Here is a 14,330-nt window from a genome sequence, read left to right on the forward strand (position 1 = left end):
CCATCCTGTCCCGACCAGATCGCCACCTGTCATACTCTTTGCCGGTTCAAATAGAAGGAGGCGCAAGGAGCTCCATTGAACTGTCCACAACGTTGGACACAAAGCCCGTCACGCGCGCAGACGTTGTTAAATGCGCATTCTTTCTCTCTGAAGTGGAACCACGTGGCACCGCTAAAGCGAGATCCAGGTCCGGATCTGTATCTCAAAAGGCAACCATTTCTTTACTTTGCTTCGAAAATCCTTTTCGATCGGTGTGCATATTGGCCGCACGTCAAAATGCGTGAGTGCCATCTGTCGCTTCACATTGGGCCGCTCTGCAGTGTTGCTCACCGCCAAATGCCCATCCAGTCAGAAACCCTGACTCGCACGCATACGCGCTGCATTCCTCAAAGCCAAGAAGCTTGTTGCGTGCGCACACGCACACAGAAATCGATCCCGCCCTAAGTACTCCGTAGAGATTATCGATGAGCAAATAGATTCAAGCCAATGGGTAGGACGGCCTGTCTGATATCGGTCCCTCCTGATTTCCTCAAGAGATAAGCGTAATTGGAATTCCGCAGGTCTTGACCTGTCGCTTGCCGAAACAGATGAAACTCTCAGAAGGTCATGGTTAATGCTGCAAATCAGACCTCACTTCTGCCGTTTGAGGCCCGTTGATTGGCCTCTCGAGAAATGAACAAAAGACCCGGCCAGCTGAATGGAGGGACAAGAGTCTACCAGCTGGGCGATGACAGCCCCGAGATGTGCCCCGTTGATGTTGCTTTGGCCTGCATCGTGTGTGATGGAGGAACTTCTTCCTATCGCCAGGTACACAAGGACGGGAAGGTGTAACAACCATTGCACTGTTGAAATGACATGTCCTCAACTTGGTCGACGTCCAGCCGGGTGGCGACTACTCCCTTTGTGTCAGTCGCCGTTTAGAAAGGTCCACACAATTGACCCAGTCTCATAGTAGCTCAGCGCCTCGTGGCATCACTGAGACATGGCAGCAGAGTCTGAACTGGATGAACTTTGCCGATAAAGTTTTCACCCACGAGTCCAGGACGCAGCATTGAATCCAGCATTCCAGAGTACAACGTCAATGTAACACCTGTCTTCGGTTCGTGTTGTAGTCCTGACCTCATCTAGGGTAACGTGGGTAAATCCTACCCAGAGCAAGGCAGACAAAGTCCCCTGCATTTACTTCATGATGATCAGGAATACAACCGGATGCCGATAGTTATTCGAGGGAAATTGCCACTTACCAGAATGGCGTTGGCGCCACCACGGCATCAATGTCACTGCCTTTGATTAGTCCAGCCACGCTTACTCATTCAATATCTCCACCTTTGAAAGATGTCAAACATTATTTGACTGAAGAAGAGGTCGCAAGGCTGTGACCGAGAAGGCTGGGAATAAGTGGAGCCTTGAATTCACCTAATGCGGACATGGCGTCCGATATTATTATTATTCCCAGACCCACGGAGCGGACTCGGAGGAGATAATTAGAAAAGAAAATGTGTAACAGTGGAGTCTGTATTGGTGAGACTGCTAAAACAAATCGTATCGTCATGACAGGTACTGCTGAGACAGCTAACGCTGGGGCAACAATTCCGTTTTGATTAGCGCAAGGAAAAGCAGACAAAAGGCAGCCACCATTCCTCAAACAGTTATGCCCGCAACGCACAAGGCTCTGGAGAAAAGGGGCCGGACGGACAGTGCCGACTTCCGCCAGAAACAAATCTCGGACAAGTGAAATAGATAAAAGGGAGAGTGGACAGCTGATGGCCCAGGGCCAAGACACTGTATGTCGACCATGTCACGCATGGTGTTTCACCGGTGACCTTGCCTCTGCGTTCTAGTGAGTGGAAACCACTTGTAGAAGCGGCATGTCCATAGGACGCAAGCCTGCTGCTTTAGGCGGCGATACCCTGAGCAGCAGAAACGTATATCTCGTCACGGACAGAGATCTTGGCTCAAAGGTCACCAGAGGCCTTTGTCCCCTCTAAGCCCTCGAGAGCCTGCATTTTCCAGTACTCGGAGAAGAAAGGCATCGAGTCTTCAGAGATTTTGCCGACATTGCTGACGATGACGTTATGCTCAATGGTAAAGACTTTGTCGAAGCGGATGCGACTTGTGTGATGTAACTTGATGTCCTTGGCTAGGGCGTCCACCATGATGGGCTGTTTCTTCAGGGTAGTCTCACCAGGCAGAAGCTGTGGTACAGTGCCCTTCATGTAAATGATGGCGTGTGCCTGGATGTGGTCCTCGTCGCTCAATTTGTACCTGGTAGTCCCCTGCTCATGGTATGTGTTGACGGGGATCGCCCACGAAAACCCATGGCCTTGCTTCACCACGGCGAAACGGCGGATCTGGCTATAGATCTTCTGGCCGTATGGACCAGGGGTCACGCGGCCTGTGTCACCTGCAGGCCTTGTGGCCGCTGTCTCATTGTCATGCCATAACATTGTAAAGACTCTGCCCAAGCTAAAGAACCTACTCTTCCTTATGGAATAGCGTCCGTAAATTGACTCCTTTGAGGCGGGATTTTGCGTGGTTCCGTGAGAAGACTTTGGTCGCCCTGGTTTGTTGTTTCCCTTCCATGATGTCTGTGAGACAGACAAGGGCATTTCAGCAACTCCGTTTCCCAACGCCCGACGCAAAGACATTCGTTGAAGCTGATTGGCGAGTTGCTCGACTTCTTGTTCGACATTTAGGCTGCTCTTGTTGAAGTACACTCCGAAGACCCCAGCGTTGAGCCCTTGTGACAAAGTACCGTATCTCTTCACCACCAGGTAAAGTCGAAGACAAGTATCTCGGAGGCGAGGCTGCTTGAGAATTTCGCACCTCACGGCTTCCAGAAGGAGTTGATAGTCCTGAAGTTCGGTTGATTTTCCATGCACTACCTGCTCAAGGTTTCTCATGGCTACCGGCTGCAAGGAGGTCAACTTCCGGATAGCTTGCCAAAGTTTATCATCGTCCAGATGAACACAATGACCGATTTCGCCTGGTTCGCTTGGTTTCAGATCGCTGACTGTTGGTATTGTGAGGTTTCGAGGCCTTCCGGATGGACCAGCACCCTCTTCAGAACCCCCTACGGTGCTCTCTCTGGCACCACAAAGGTCACGAGCAGTGGTCATATCCTTTGCACAATTTTCAGTCCTCGACGGGATTTCTGGCCCTTTTCCCTTGATGTCTTGAGGTACCCCAGGTCCAGCGGGCCTGGCCGAGCCACTCACGCCATCATGATTCGTCCAGGGAGCCGACTGCTGGCCCCCAGAACGACGCCCCTTTCGCTTGGATTGCTGCGGAGTAGACATCGGCTTCGCCAAACAGACGAACGCTATCAAATTTGTTCGGGACTGGGCGGCGTCGTAGGCCGAGGTATCTGCTGGCAGGGTTACTGGAGGCAAGAAAGCAATAGATAGATACGCTGACTTGAGCGCCAGGAACGGCAAAGACAGTCCTGGTTGGCTGGGTGAGTGGTTCGCCCTGATCAAAGCCCACCTGGAGGTCTGCAGAAACTCACAAGTTGGGGACGACACATCGCACCGTCGAAAATGCCATCGATGAGTCTTCTTATACAAGATGCAGCGGGTGCCACCCGAGGACCACTTCCCCTCGTCATTTGTGCCATTGAGGCTCTTTGAACAGACCCTTGCTGGATGGTGCCTCTAGAGCAATGTGATGGAGGGTATGGGCATCCATTGTTCCCTTCTGCGGCACGCATGGTCGAGGCAGCGTCAAGCTAGGGTTATTGGAGGGCTGTGAAGGCTAGCTGGGGTGGCGTTTGGTGCTAAGAGGAGCCTGCTGACGGGAGAAGCGACTTGAACCGCCTCTACGGGCAGCAGACAAGATAGAGCGAGAGAACGAGCGACCTAAGGAGGGAGGGGGGCAGCCAGCCGGGGATCACGAAGGGAAGGGGGTTCAAGGGTCGCTTGCAATGTGTGAAGGACCAAAGGGGTAAAAGTAGCATGCTGCTTGGTGTTTGGTGCTGCAGGTGCATTACGGGTAATATTACCTCGTACTCAAATGACACAATTACGAGCACCAACGTTCCATTACATACTTGCCTAGTAAATCAACTAACATTTGGGTAGTGCCACCCCCTTCGCACCCTGAATTCTTCGGCCTATTGTATTCCACAGCTTTGGCCTCCCTGGACTGCAAGACGCTGCCCTGGCCCGGGGCAAACCGTTCATGTATACAAAAGGCATGCCTCCCCTGATAGTAGGGCCTCTGGGTCAACATGAAAATTCTCTCACCCGTTCTCTGGAATGGCCTCTATCTTGTCATGGTTCAGGGGGAAAGGGGAAAAAAGAAAATCGCAGGCTGGGTAAGTCAGCTTGCACAGACCCAATTGCCGTTTTGACACATTGGTGACAGCTTGGGAACTACTCCCTCGGAATCACCCAACCTCCCACATTCTGCAGCTAGACTCCAGGATGACTCGAGCGCACGCGCAACTTGTGCTTTTGTTGGACCACCTGTCGACGGCCAACCCCCGAAGCAGACTTCCGGTGTGCACAAGAGCATGGAAAACCCAGATCTTCCCATAGATTCAACATTCAAGAGGGAGGAATCATTAAACGTTTCAGCAGAACCTCCGAAACAGACGTCTCTGCACAACGACGATGCGGTGGGAGAACCCGGTGAACAGCAAGGCTCAGCACCTCAGATCCCACCATCAAATATCGGTCCTGATGCTCGTCCCAGCACGCCTGATGAGAACGACCGCTCGCACATTTTGCGTAGTCACTGGAACCAACTCAATGGCGTCGTGGAATCTCTCACCAGCCGCCTCATCACAGCCCACGACCTAAGAGGAGATTCTATTCGAAAGAGCGAGGCTGTTCTCGCCAAAATCGAATCCATACTGGCTACAGAAGGGAACAATCTTCTGCCAGAACTCCGAGAGTCTCTACTCGGACTCAAGCAGGTCGCGACCAAAGTGAAGGAACAAGATCTTATATTGATTCAGCAAAGTTACCAGATTGTCCAGCAGGGTTCAGTTATCTTTGGGCCCGCAGCTGTGACTTCTTTGCAAGTTCTGGATAACCAAGGAGTTGTTGTGCGACGACGGCAAAGTTCTACAGAGGAATCTATACCTAACGACGATATTCGACTTGACGAGACCCCGGAGGCCCAACGCTATCTCTCTAAAAAGGGCGATGTGGATATGCTGCGGGATATATTGATAAATATGGACGTAAAGCGGATGATGTTGTTTGACGCGAATGAAGAACCCGAAGTCATTGAAGACTTTGAGGTGGAATACAAGCAAGTGTTGGACGAGATGAGGGAGGCCCAGGAGGAATTGGACAAGTTGTACGAAGAACTGCCGGAGAGAAGGGTGAGCATTTCCCAAGAACAATTTCCGGAAATGGACCAGGACGTTACCAGCCAGAGCTATATCGATCACGCGGAGACTGGCAGCGCCTCAGGGTCTCAGCCTCGGCCAGAACTTCCGGCCAACACTCTATCCCACCTTCTCGAAAGCACCGCAGCGGATAATCGCGATGAATCCACGACACTCGTCAAAGCCTACCTGGACTACCAGCTGCAGCAGTTGTCTCGAGAGGAGCTAAACGTGTCAGAACCAGCTGCAGATGCTTCACAACAAGGCGATAAAGCTTAGGAAATGGACCCAAATAGTCTTACTGTTGATAGATGCTTGGAAGAGAAGAAATGGTCTTGTTCCTAAAGAATACAGCCTCCTGAAAACAGAACGATTTCCTGAGAAGTGACACTCACTTCCATGAAATTTTCAAGAGAGAGCAAGGCTCGCACGCCGCTCATAATCACCTGGCGGGAATGGAGCATATACCCATCCACGCAGCGTGTATCTCGTACAGCAGTAACAACATATTTGCCGCCTTAACGGACTCAGAGTCTCTGGTGCTGTTCTCCGAATATCCAATCGAAGTCCAGCCAGCATGTGATGTGGACTGATATGTGATATGTACTTGGATCAGACACGTCAAAGCCCCAAAGGACTCTCCCTCTCTTCTCAATTCCATTCCTGGCTTTCTAGAATCACCGTTCGTGACGGAGAAGTTTTGTTTTGTTTTTTTGCAGACTTGGTCTCGTCCCGACCGGTATGGGATCTGGCAACGCTGAATAGAATTGGCTTGCCTGTTGGTCCGTACTGTCATCGCTCTTTGAGCGTTCCAAGTTGGCAACTCCAGGCAAGTAGGAGCGATAGCCTTCAACGGACTTTAGCCTCGCATCTTAGATAGCAGACTATACTGGCTGTCCAATCAGCTCTGGACAACAACCATCATGGTGCGTCTATCCAGGAAGATCTTCAGAGGGAGGCATCCAAAGCCTTGATTCAGGTAGTCTGCTCAATCGAAAGAAACCTCGTCGGGTCACTGATGACCTGATTACTCAGGTGACACAGCCGTGACTGATGGTCTCCCGACATTGCCACAAATTGTCGGTTCTTTGGTTTGCCCCAGAGTATTTCCACTGTCGTACTACCATACTTGGTACAGCGGAGGGAATTCTTGAGTCGCCTCGTGACGGGGTTGTTAACACGAGACCAGTTCGGCTGGCTGCAGTGCCACCTCCCACCACTGCCACTACAGCAGATGACGGTCCGAGCCTCAACGACAAAGAAACCAGGATCCATGTTCCCTGATGCACGGCATATTAGTGCAGGGTAGCAGGCAACTCGAAACTAGGTCAACGTTGCGAAGACGTGTCTGTGCCCATGCACCCATGTCGAGGCATGTTTCGAGACTTTGAAACGTTGGATGCACAGCCTCTGTTCAATCCCAGTCTCTTTGTGCGGCTGGCCAATGAAATAGGCAACCAGGGCATCCTCTGCGACGGCCTCGAAGGAGAGACACGAAAGATAGCCGTCCATCAATTGGTCGCAGTAGCCAGGAATAATGCGCATTTAGTTGCCCCAGTGTGCCATTGGATGCTTGTTGTGATTTTTGAACTCAGCATTCGGAAAGGAAAGCCGAAAAATACCGCCGTCATTACTGGGATTTTCCAAATAATGATTGCAGAAGTCAAAAGAGGATTCAAGTCGAAGAAATTAGGGCCAAAGTGGCCAGCAAAAATCCGTCATCATGGTAGTTGCTCCAGCATTACTCCAGGTTCGGCAGGGTTCGAAAGCGAACACCAACTCTGTCAGTCCTTTACCAACGAGGTTCTCCCTTCCAGAACAACTACTCGAGTCCGCGATTCCTGGTAGCAAGGGTTAACAAAAGCTCTGTTAGGTAGTGCCCCAATTTAGGCCCCGCTCGGTCCGGCATTGTGGGATGCGCCTGGCTTCATCGAAGGATTTGCAGGCCGCCCGGCGTCTCTCCGACGGCCTGTCCCGAGAATGGGCGGGTTGAGAGAGATCCACTTTGAAGAACACAACATCAATCAACAACAATAACAAGCACTCGTCCGAGCAGGATCGTATTCTCGAGGAGGACAGGCAAGGCGGGTTAGCTGGAGCGATTCGGCAAGTGACTAGGTGGTAGTGAGTGAGTGCGTGGCGAGCCTGATAGGTGATGCAGACTTAGCCTTTTCTCCTTTCCCTTCGTTGTAGCAATGCGGCTGAAGATAATGGCGACAATGCTCCCATCACAAAGCACAGCAACGGAACTTCAATTCCTTGGTAAGTCGTCGGAGGAACTTGCCTAAGCTGAAATCTTGCATGAGGGGTGGGTAAAATCCATTATCGGTAGCAGTGGGAAAGATGAAGCGACAGAGGAGACTGGTAATTGGTTAGTAGGGGCCTGATGATTCGACATCCTCTGGAAAGGTGGTGTCCTGTATCTCCAAGCACAAAGAGCAGGGTTGGACAGCGACCTGCGTTCCGCTCCTGTTTGTCAGGCATCTTGTCGCACCAGTCAGGATCCCTGGATGACCCTTTTGGAGGCCAGGGCCTTGAGACCCCGTGCCGACGAGTAGCCCGAGGCCGTATCTAGCCGTCTGAATCCAAAGGCTTCCAATTAGCGCAAAGTTAGTCGGGATTGTGCCAATAGACTGGTTGATAGCAATGCACAAAGGACATCTGGAAACAGACCAGGGGGATGTAGGCTGCGAACTCCAGTTCATGGCACATGCCAACACATCGAAGGAATCTTGCCGCTTCGAGGCCTGAGGCAAAATCACGAAACATTCAGCCGCTCGTGATCAGCCGGAGCTTGGATCATAGCGAATCCTTCCAGGTAGTCGGCCATGAATGAGAATAGCTTAGAGCCGGTGCTGCGCATGCGACTACAGCAAGTGAGTCTCTTCTGTGATTCCATCAGCCCGACTCAGTCTCCCTCTCTGCCTACACTTGATCGGTGAGTTCCTTAGCTTCCATTCCCCACAGAGAGGCTCTGCGGCTAAAAAAGGTCACCGAGCTCAACCGAGGCATTGTTGCGAGCGTCGTTTGTCGAAGGATGAGGCCGAGGAGAAGCTGACATACTGAATCGGCGTTTCGAATGTATTCGTACACCCTGAAATATGCAACATACTAGGAAGGCAACATAAACAGTGCTATGAGATATGCATTTCATAAATTCGTAAAGGGCCTGCGACAAGCAGAGCCAGGACCAGCTGTTCTCCTGGACCATAGATTTCCAATCTGTAAACCAAACACGAAAGAAGTGGAATAGGTGATAAGACAACGTCGTCCAATGTAGAAAAACACACTGGAACAGATGGTTAAAAGCCCACGCTCCATCGTCATGGGTAGAGACCGCCTCGTCTGTGGAAAACCAGTCAAGGAGGATCTGTGCTGTTCTGGTCGGAGACACTCTGGGGCTAAAAGAACGTAATGCGTCGTAGGCTGGAACAAACCTGTTGTGGAAAGACATTCTCAAGAAGGGAATTCCATCAAATCCTGTTATATCATGGCTGACGTCGAGGTAGAAGTCGACAACGTAAGTGGTCCCGAATCAAGCGTGGATTGGTCTGGGTAGATTCGGTAACGTATTTTGAAATGTAGATTTGCGAGGGAAGCGGTGCTTCAGAGGCGTCTCAAGGCTCCTAAGGGAGAGTGTTGATCGTCTGGTAATATGATAGCAGATAAGGCAGACTCTCTTGAGTCACCAAACCAACATCCATGGCTTTCACGGTATGTTGCACCGTGTGCGGCTGGGAGTAGCAGAGACGGCTCGACGAATTCAATTTTTGATCTGCGGTTGCTTTCATGACTGCAATAGGTCTTTTGTTCGATGCAGGTTCACCTGGGTGCTGCCGAGGTTCTGTGTCGTCCATGTAGATTATTGAATGGGCATCAACGTCCTTGGATGATGTCTTGAATTTTGCCAAACCTCTTTTGCCGTAGGTACTGATTTGGATACATACACTGCAGCCATGGTCCTGTCGGACAACAACCATCCGGCGAATCGAGCTATAAATAGGCTCGCCATAGATTCCGATGCTGACGTTTTCATTCATGCATGACTGTCGTGAGCTGTGGCCGGCGTATCCCTGGGAGTCATTGAAGGGCTCGTGCCAGAGAATGGCAAATACGCGCCCAAGTTGATAGAAGCCCGAGTTTCTGGTCACGTACCTGGGGTCTAGCCCGTAGGCTTTCTCACTTCGTGGAATTTGGGTGGTGGAACCTGGCTGACTAGGGTGGCTTCTATCAGTTCCTTCACCATGCGGAGTCAAAGGCGCAAGGCTCGGCAGGGAAGGTGCTCGAGAGGTGCGGAATGGGAGTGAGCTTTGCTGAGCTTGAATAGCCGTAGTAGATGTCCTAATCTGCGTCGGGGACTGCTGGGTGCTCGTGGTGGTTCTTTGAAGGCTTGGGCCGGCACCCTGCAACTGTTTCATAGCACGTGCACGAGCTTCGCCCAGTCCTTCATCAAACTGTTTCCTAGTAAGGGACTTTTTGTCGAGGAGCTGGTCGAAGTAGTGTTTCACAGCTTCAGTCACCTCTTCTGTTGTTACTCTGTTCGGTTGTAGAGCTTCGACAGGTTTCCTTTGCAAGCGTTGTAATTGCCTGAGAATCACATATTGCTGGATGCAACCATCCCCGTACAGCAATCTGCCACTATGTTGCAGCTCAGGCCTGGAGCTGGCAAAACGATATGCTTGAATTGCTTCTCTCAGGAGAGCTTCTGGATCTTGTTTGAGAATTAAGAGATTCGCTCGAATATAAGTTGCGACCTTTTGGTAATCTCCACTTGGAATATCTGCGAGACCTTGCAGAGACAAGTCCAGACTGCTATTGAACGATGACGGTCCTGGAGTGCTTGGAAGGGAAACTCTGGGATTTGCTTGTTCCCTAGTTGCAAGTTGAAAGCTCCGCGAACTTCTGTGGGGTTAGCAACGAAAAGCTAAGAGAACCAAGGCAGACTTTACCTCTCCTGAGGGAATATCGGATTGGTCGCAATCGACGGAGATTGATGCGGGCTGGAGACAGGAGGTCTTGCTTGTGCCGGTTGATGGCCGATTTGCGGCGTAGATCGAGGAGCATCGCTGAACACATCAGACTGAGAGCCTCGATTCAGTTGACACGAGAACCTACGAGCGTCTTTGGGCAGGACTTTGTCTATTGTTCCCTGGGCCACCGTTGTTTCGTCCTTTCCAAGTCAGCCGAAGAACTCCTATAAGTAGGGGCAGGGCCTTACTGGCAGCTCGACCTTCACTTTGTCTGTCACCCTGTGTGGGCTTGGGCTTGGGCTGGTTGGGCATGACGGATCCTTTCACCAACCCACAAAGCAGGAAGGTTTCCAATCAAGCCACATTCAAGTCATGAAGGAGTTCTGAGGGAAGAGGGGGTCCCAAACCCATCATATATCGAGTCGGTCGCGCAGTAGGTATCCATCATCCTTGAGACCTGATAGACCTGGGGTGCTGCTGGTCCAGGCCAGGTGAGTTCGGTAGGGAGTCTCTTTGGACGAGTGGTGGCATATCCTCCAGAAGCCAGTGCTGCATATCGCACTTTGAGGGTTCGAGTCGACTGGTCTGAAGAATGCAGGTGCTTCAGCTTTGCCTGCGTGTTGGCAACCCTCTCATTTGGCGGAGTGAACAAGCGTGGTGAGCTAGTGCGAGAGGAAACCTGAGGCACATCGGTAGGACATTGTAGGATCGTAATGGAGGGCAGTTCGGTTTGTGCAGTTGGTGCTCTGGTATTGGGTCTGTAACACGAGTTGTAAGGACGAGATGAATTTCATAGGCCATGAGAATGCGAGATTGGAATGACAGAGAGTTCCAAACGAGCCGCCCCCTGCACCTTCGGGACAGCGAAGACCCTTCCTCCCTCCCGCCCTTCCTCCCTAGCTGGACGCCTAGCTCGATGCCTAGCTTGATGTCTACCGATACAAACATAAGGTCTCAGGTGCCTGGGCAGATCAAATACCACTCATTCTCTGGCGCAACCACGAGTAAGTGCAGGGGGTTTCGCCCCGGGCTGGTGGTAGGCATGTCGCCAGGCTTCCTTTGGGTAGTGGTAAGACCTGGAATAGCCATGTGCGCCACCAACCACACCCTCTCCTGTTTCCATCCATCCCTAGCCTACGAGTAGATCACAACAACACTCTGCATAACGCCTCTCAGGGGTGCCCACGCATCTCTGTCCACTGACAGAGATTGTGAAGCCGCCAAACGAGCAGTGACACCTGCACGAACAGCACAATGTCAGCGGGTGGAATTTCCCATCCATGGAACTCCGTCTTCTTTCCCCCAGAGCTCTGCCGATACAAGTACGGGCTGGCTCCCGCCTCGACTGGTAGCATCATGCTTCAGACCCTCGTCCGTACCTCAGTCCTCGTCTCTCACCGAGCCTGATGAGCATGAATGCATTCAGCCCTGAACTTCCTAACTGGCGGCCGACAATTCAAGGGTCGGCTTTTTCAATGGTCCAAACCTGCTCCCAAAATGTCAGTCACTAACATCAATCTACCTTGTATCTATCTGCTCTAGGTTCTAACGCTGACATCTCGACTCACAGAGATGGCTTCGCGCCTAAGGAACCTTCTTCCAACCATCTATCGCGCCTATGGAAGCATAGCCGAGAGACAGGCAGGGGGAAATGGGCCTATCTCCCAAAGCCCACGGAGGATCTGCCTGGCACAACCCAGGACCGCCCGTCTTCCAGCTCAAACACCTCGTCTCAGGGTATCATCGAGCAGAGGCAAGAGCAGGAAGTGACAGGAAATGGTAGTGGTCACCAAGGAGCAGTCTTGCCAAATCCTCAAGTGGCCGATTGCATAGCAAAATTGCAAAGGCACCGCAAAATCACCACGAAAGTTCTAGCGCAGGTCTTTGAGTTGAATGCCCTGAGGGCTCCCATGTTCCAGCAGACCGAGGACGTTGTGGCCGCCCTACAAGAGTTCATCCTTGAAGTGGCTGATCTCACAAAATCGGTGGAATTGTCTGAGCCTCTCGCCGCACAACTTGGGAATATCCAGCGTAAGTTTGATTTGTTCCGCAAAGGCACCGTTGCGTCCTTTCGGGCAGACCAGGCTCAATGTGCTCGTCTGGAAGACGAAATTATCCAGTCTCTCTTCCACTCTGGCAGGCGTTTGGATGGCTTCCTTGAGACAAATGCCATTGACTCGGTTGCCTTGGGAGATGTAGCTTCTGATACCACTGCCAGTTTAGCTGGTGAACACTCTAACCTGGCACGAGAATCCGCCGAGTATGCTCCAGAAGATATTCAATACTTGGCCATGATCGGCGATCGCGACATGATAGTTGAACAAATCCTGGAGCTTCGAGAGGAACAGGCGCAATTGCTTCGAGAGCAGGACTCCAGAGCTCAATTCGGCATTAGCATGGACGACGACTCGTTGCGTTTTCTGGAGTCATTTGAATGTGAAGAGCGGACGCTGCTTGACGAACTCGAACTTGCAGACTTACGCTTGGAGGGTTTGAAACAGCTCATAACAGACGACGAAGCTCTGGCAATCTCCAATGAAGCCTCTGAGCGTGAACCGGACGAAGATGAAGGCGCAACGAGCCATCTGCGGGCAGTGAGGCCGTTGAGTCAACCCTCCCCTTCCCCTTCCCAACCGGCGATGCAGAGTCGACTCTCCCAAACGATGCTGCATCGCAAAATCAAGTATGTGGATCACCTCCTTGGTCCAGACATGCTTCCCGTGGACCATGGCGACTTGATCAATGTGTGGCTGCTGCACCGAGTACAATTCCTGCCTCGACTTCTCGACGAGTACACCGCACTTATTGAGAGGCAATATGAAGAAGTCGACGAGGATGATTTGGAGCATCTTTTTCTGGAGAAGTGGTTCAATGACTCGTCTGCCGCCGATTTCACGAGGCATCGAATCTTTGCGGATCAACAATCAATGCAAGCCAACCTGGCAGAGTCGGGAGACCTTGCGCAAAAGAGCCTGTCAGCCTTGCCTATTCGACCGACTTCTTCGCCATTGCTGCGAATAGGCCCTTCCACGACCGCACAGGACATTATTGCGCAGGCGATGCACGCCCGAGGCATGTCGCCTTCACAGTTGTCTACCACATAGTTTCTCGTCACACACCGGATGTGAAGGCGCTGCCTGCAGAGTCCTCAACGAGCATTGTCTCCTCTTCCCATTTTCCCTGCTCAAGCCATCGATCGAAGAAAAGCGTGGGCCAGGTGCATCTCGCTGCTCTGCGAGCTCCTACTACTTCGTCCACCGTCCGATCTCGATCTTCTCTACACTATTCATGTACATTTTCTTTCGCATTCATTTGTCTTTTGCTTGCACCATTCAGCCTGCGGCGTGGGAAATCTAGGCTAGCTAGCTACGGTAGGTAAGGGAGGAAGGACAGGCGTGGCAGTATCAGGTTATCAGGTATCAGTGAGGTATCTCTCACACTCTACTGGGGGCTCTTGGATTTCGGGCAATGACTTGTAATGATCTCGTATTTGGCATTTTGAGACTCCGTGTAACATCTCCTGAGATGACAGGTCGACAGCGATCAAAAACAAAGCCGATTGCAGACCTGACCTTTGGATCAGCCGCTCTTGGTGTCGAGTCGTAAGTCCCCCAGACCACACCAGACCAGACCATCTTGGCGTCCTACCGGGTATGACTGTGTATTAATTCGCATGGTTCCCCTGCGCCCTTTGATCATTCGCCCCTACGAGTACGTCAAAGGGTGGTCGGTCTGTGTGCTCCTACCTTCCGTCACACAGCCACAGAATACGCAGTTGTAACAGAGGTCAAAAGTCACTCAGAAAGCAAAAGGAACGCGAAGAGGAGGCCAAGATGGTTACCATTCAATGCCTGCTGTCCCTTGTCCCAGTATTGTACATCTCTTTCATCATCTAACCTCTGGTCCTAGACCGCCTCTACTGCTCCTGGTCGCACCAACATCCCAGCAATCACGTATGATAATGACAGCTTGCCAGTCTTCCTTGCGTTGGGGTATTTTGTACAATCTTGCTTCCTTTGCTG

At 51.6% G+C, this 14,330-nt stretch overlaps 4 protein-coding genes across 4 annotated transcripts; 2 read left to right on the plus strand and 2 right to left on the minus strand.

Moving 5' to 3' along the window:
* Nucleotides 1-1,955: 1,955 nt before the first annotated feature.
* On the minus strand, nucleotides 1,956-3,299 carry Z517_00058 (uncharacterized protein; the record flags this gene model as incomplete). Its single annotated transcript, XM_013433024.1, has 1 exon — nucleotides 1,956-3,299. One exon carries the CDS (start codon nucleotides 3,297-3,299, stop codon nucleotides 1,956-1,958), a length of 1,344 nt encoding a protein of 447 aa, XP_013288478.1.
* A 957-nt stretch (nucleotides 3,300-4,256) lies between these two features.
* Nucleotides 4,257-5,617, plus strand: Z517_00059 (uncharacterized protein; the record flags this gene model as incomplete). Its single annotated transcript, XM_013433025.1, has 2 exons — nucleotides 4,257-4,315; nucleotides 4,366-5,617. 2 exons carry the CDS (start codon nucleotides 4,257-4,259, stop codon nucleotides 5,615-5,617), a joined length of 1,311 nt encoding a protein of 436 aa, XP_013288479.1.
* Nucleotides 5,618-8,964: 3,347 nt separating this feature from the next.
* Z517_00060 (uncharacterized protein) lies at nucleotides 8,965-10,620 on the minus strand (the record flags this gene model as incomplete). Its single annotated transcript, XM_013433026.1, has 3 exons — nucleotides 8,965-10,237; nucleotides 10,288-10,404; nucleotides 10,454-10,620. 3 exons carry the CDS (start codon nucleotides 10,618-10,620, stop codon nucleotides 8,965-8,967), a joined length of 1,557 nt encoding a protein of 518 aa, XP_013288480.1.
* Nucleotides 10,621-11,724: 1,104 nt separating this feature from the next.
* Z517_00061 (uncharacterized protein) lies at nucleotides 11,725-13,412 on the plus strand (the record flags this gene model as incomplete). The annotated part of the gene is made up of 2 exons (XM_013433027.1): nucleotides 11,725-11,807; nucleotides 11,879-13,412. The coding sequence occupies 2 exons, from the start codon at nucleotides 11,725-11,727 to the stop codon at nucleotides 13,410-13,412; spliced, it is 1,617 nt and encodes a 538-aa protein (XP_013288481.1).
* Nucleotides 13,413-14,330: the final 918 nt, after the last annotated feature.

The sequence above is a fragment of the Fonsecaea pedrosoi genome (assembly GCF_000835455.1).
Source record: "Fonsecaea pedrosoi CBS 271.37 unplaced genomic scaffold supercont1.1, whole genome shotgun sequence".
In the NCBI taxonomy this organism is placed as follows: Eukaryota; Fungi; Ascomycota; class Eurotiomycetes; order Chaetothyriales; family Herpotrichiellaceae; genus Fonsecaea; species Fonsecaea pedrosoi.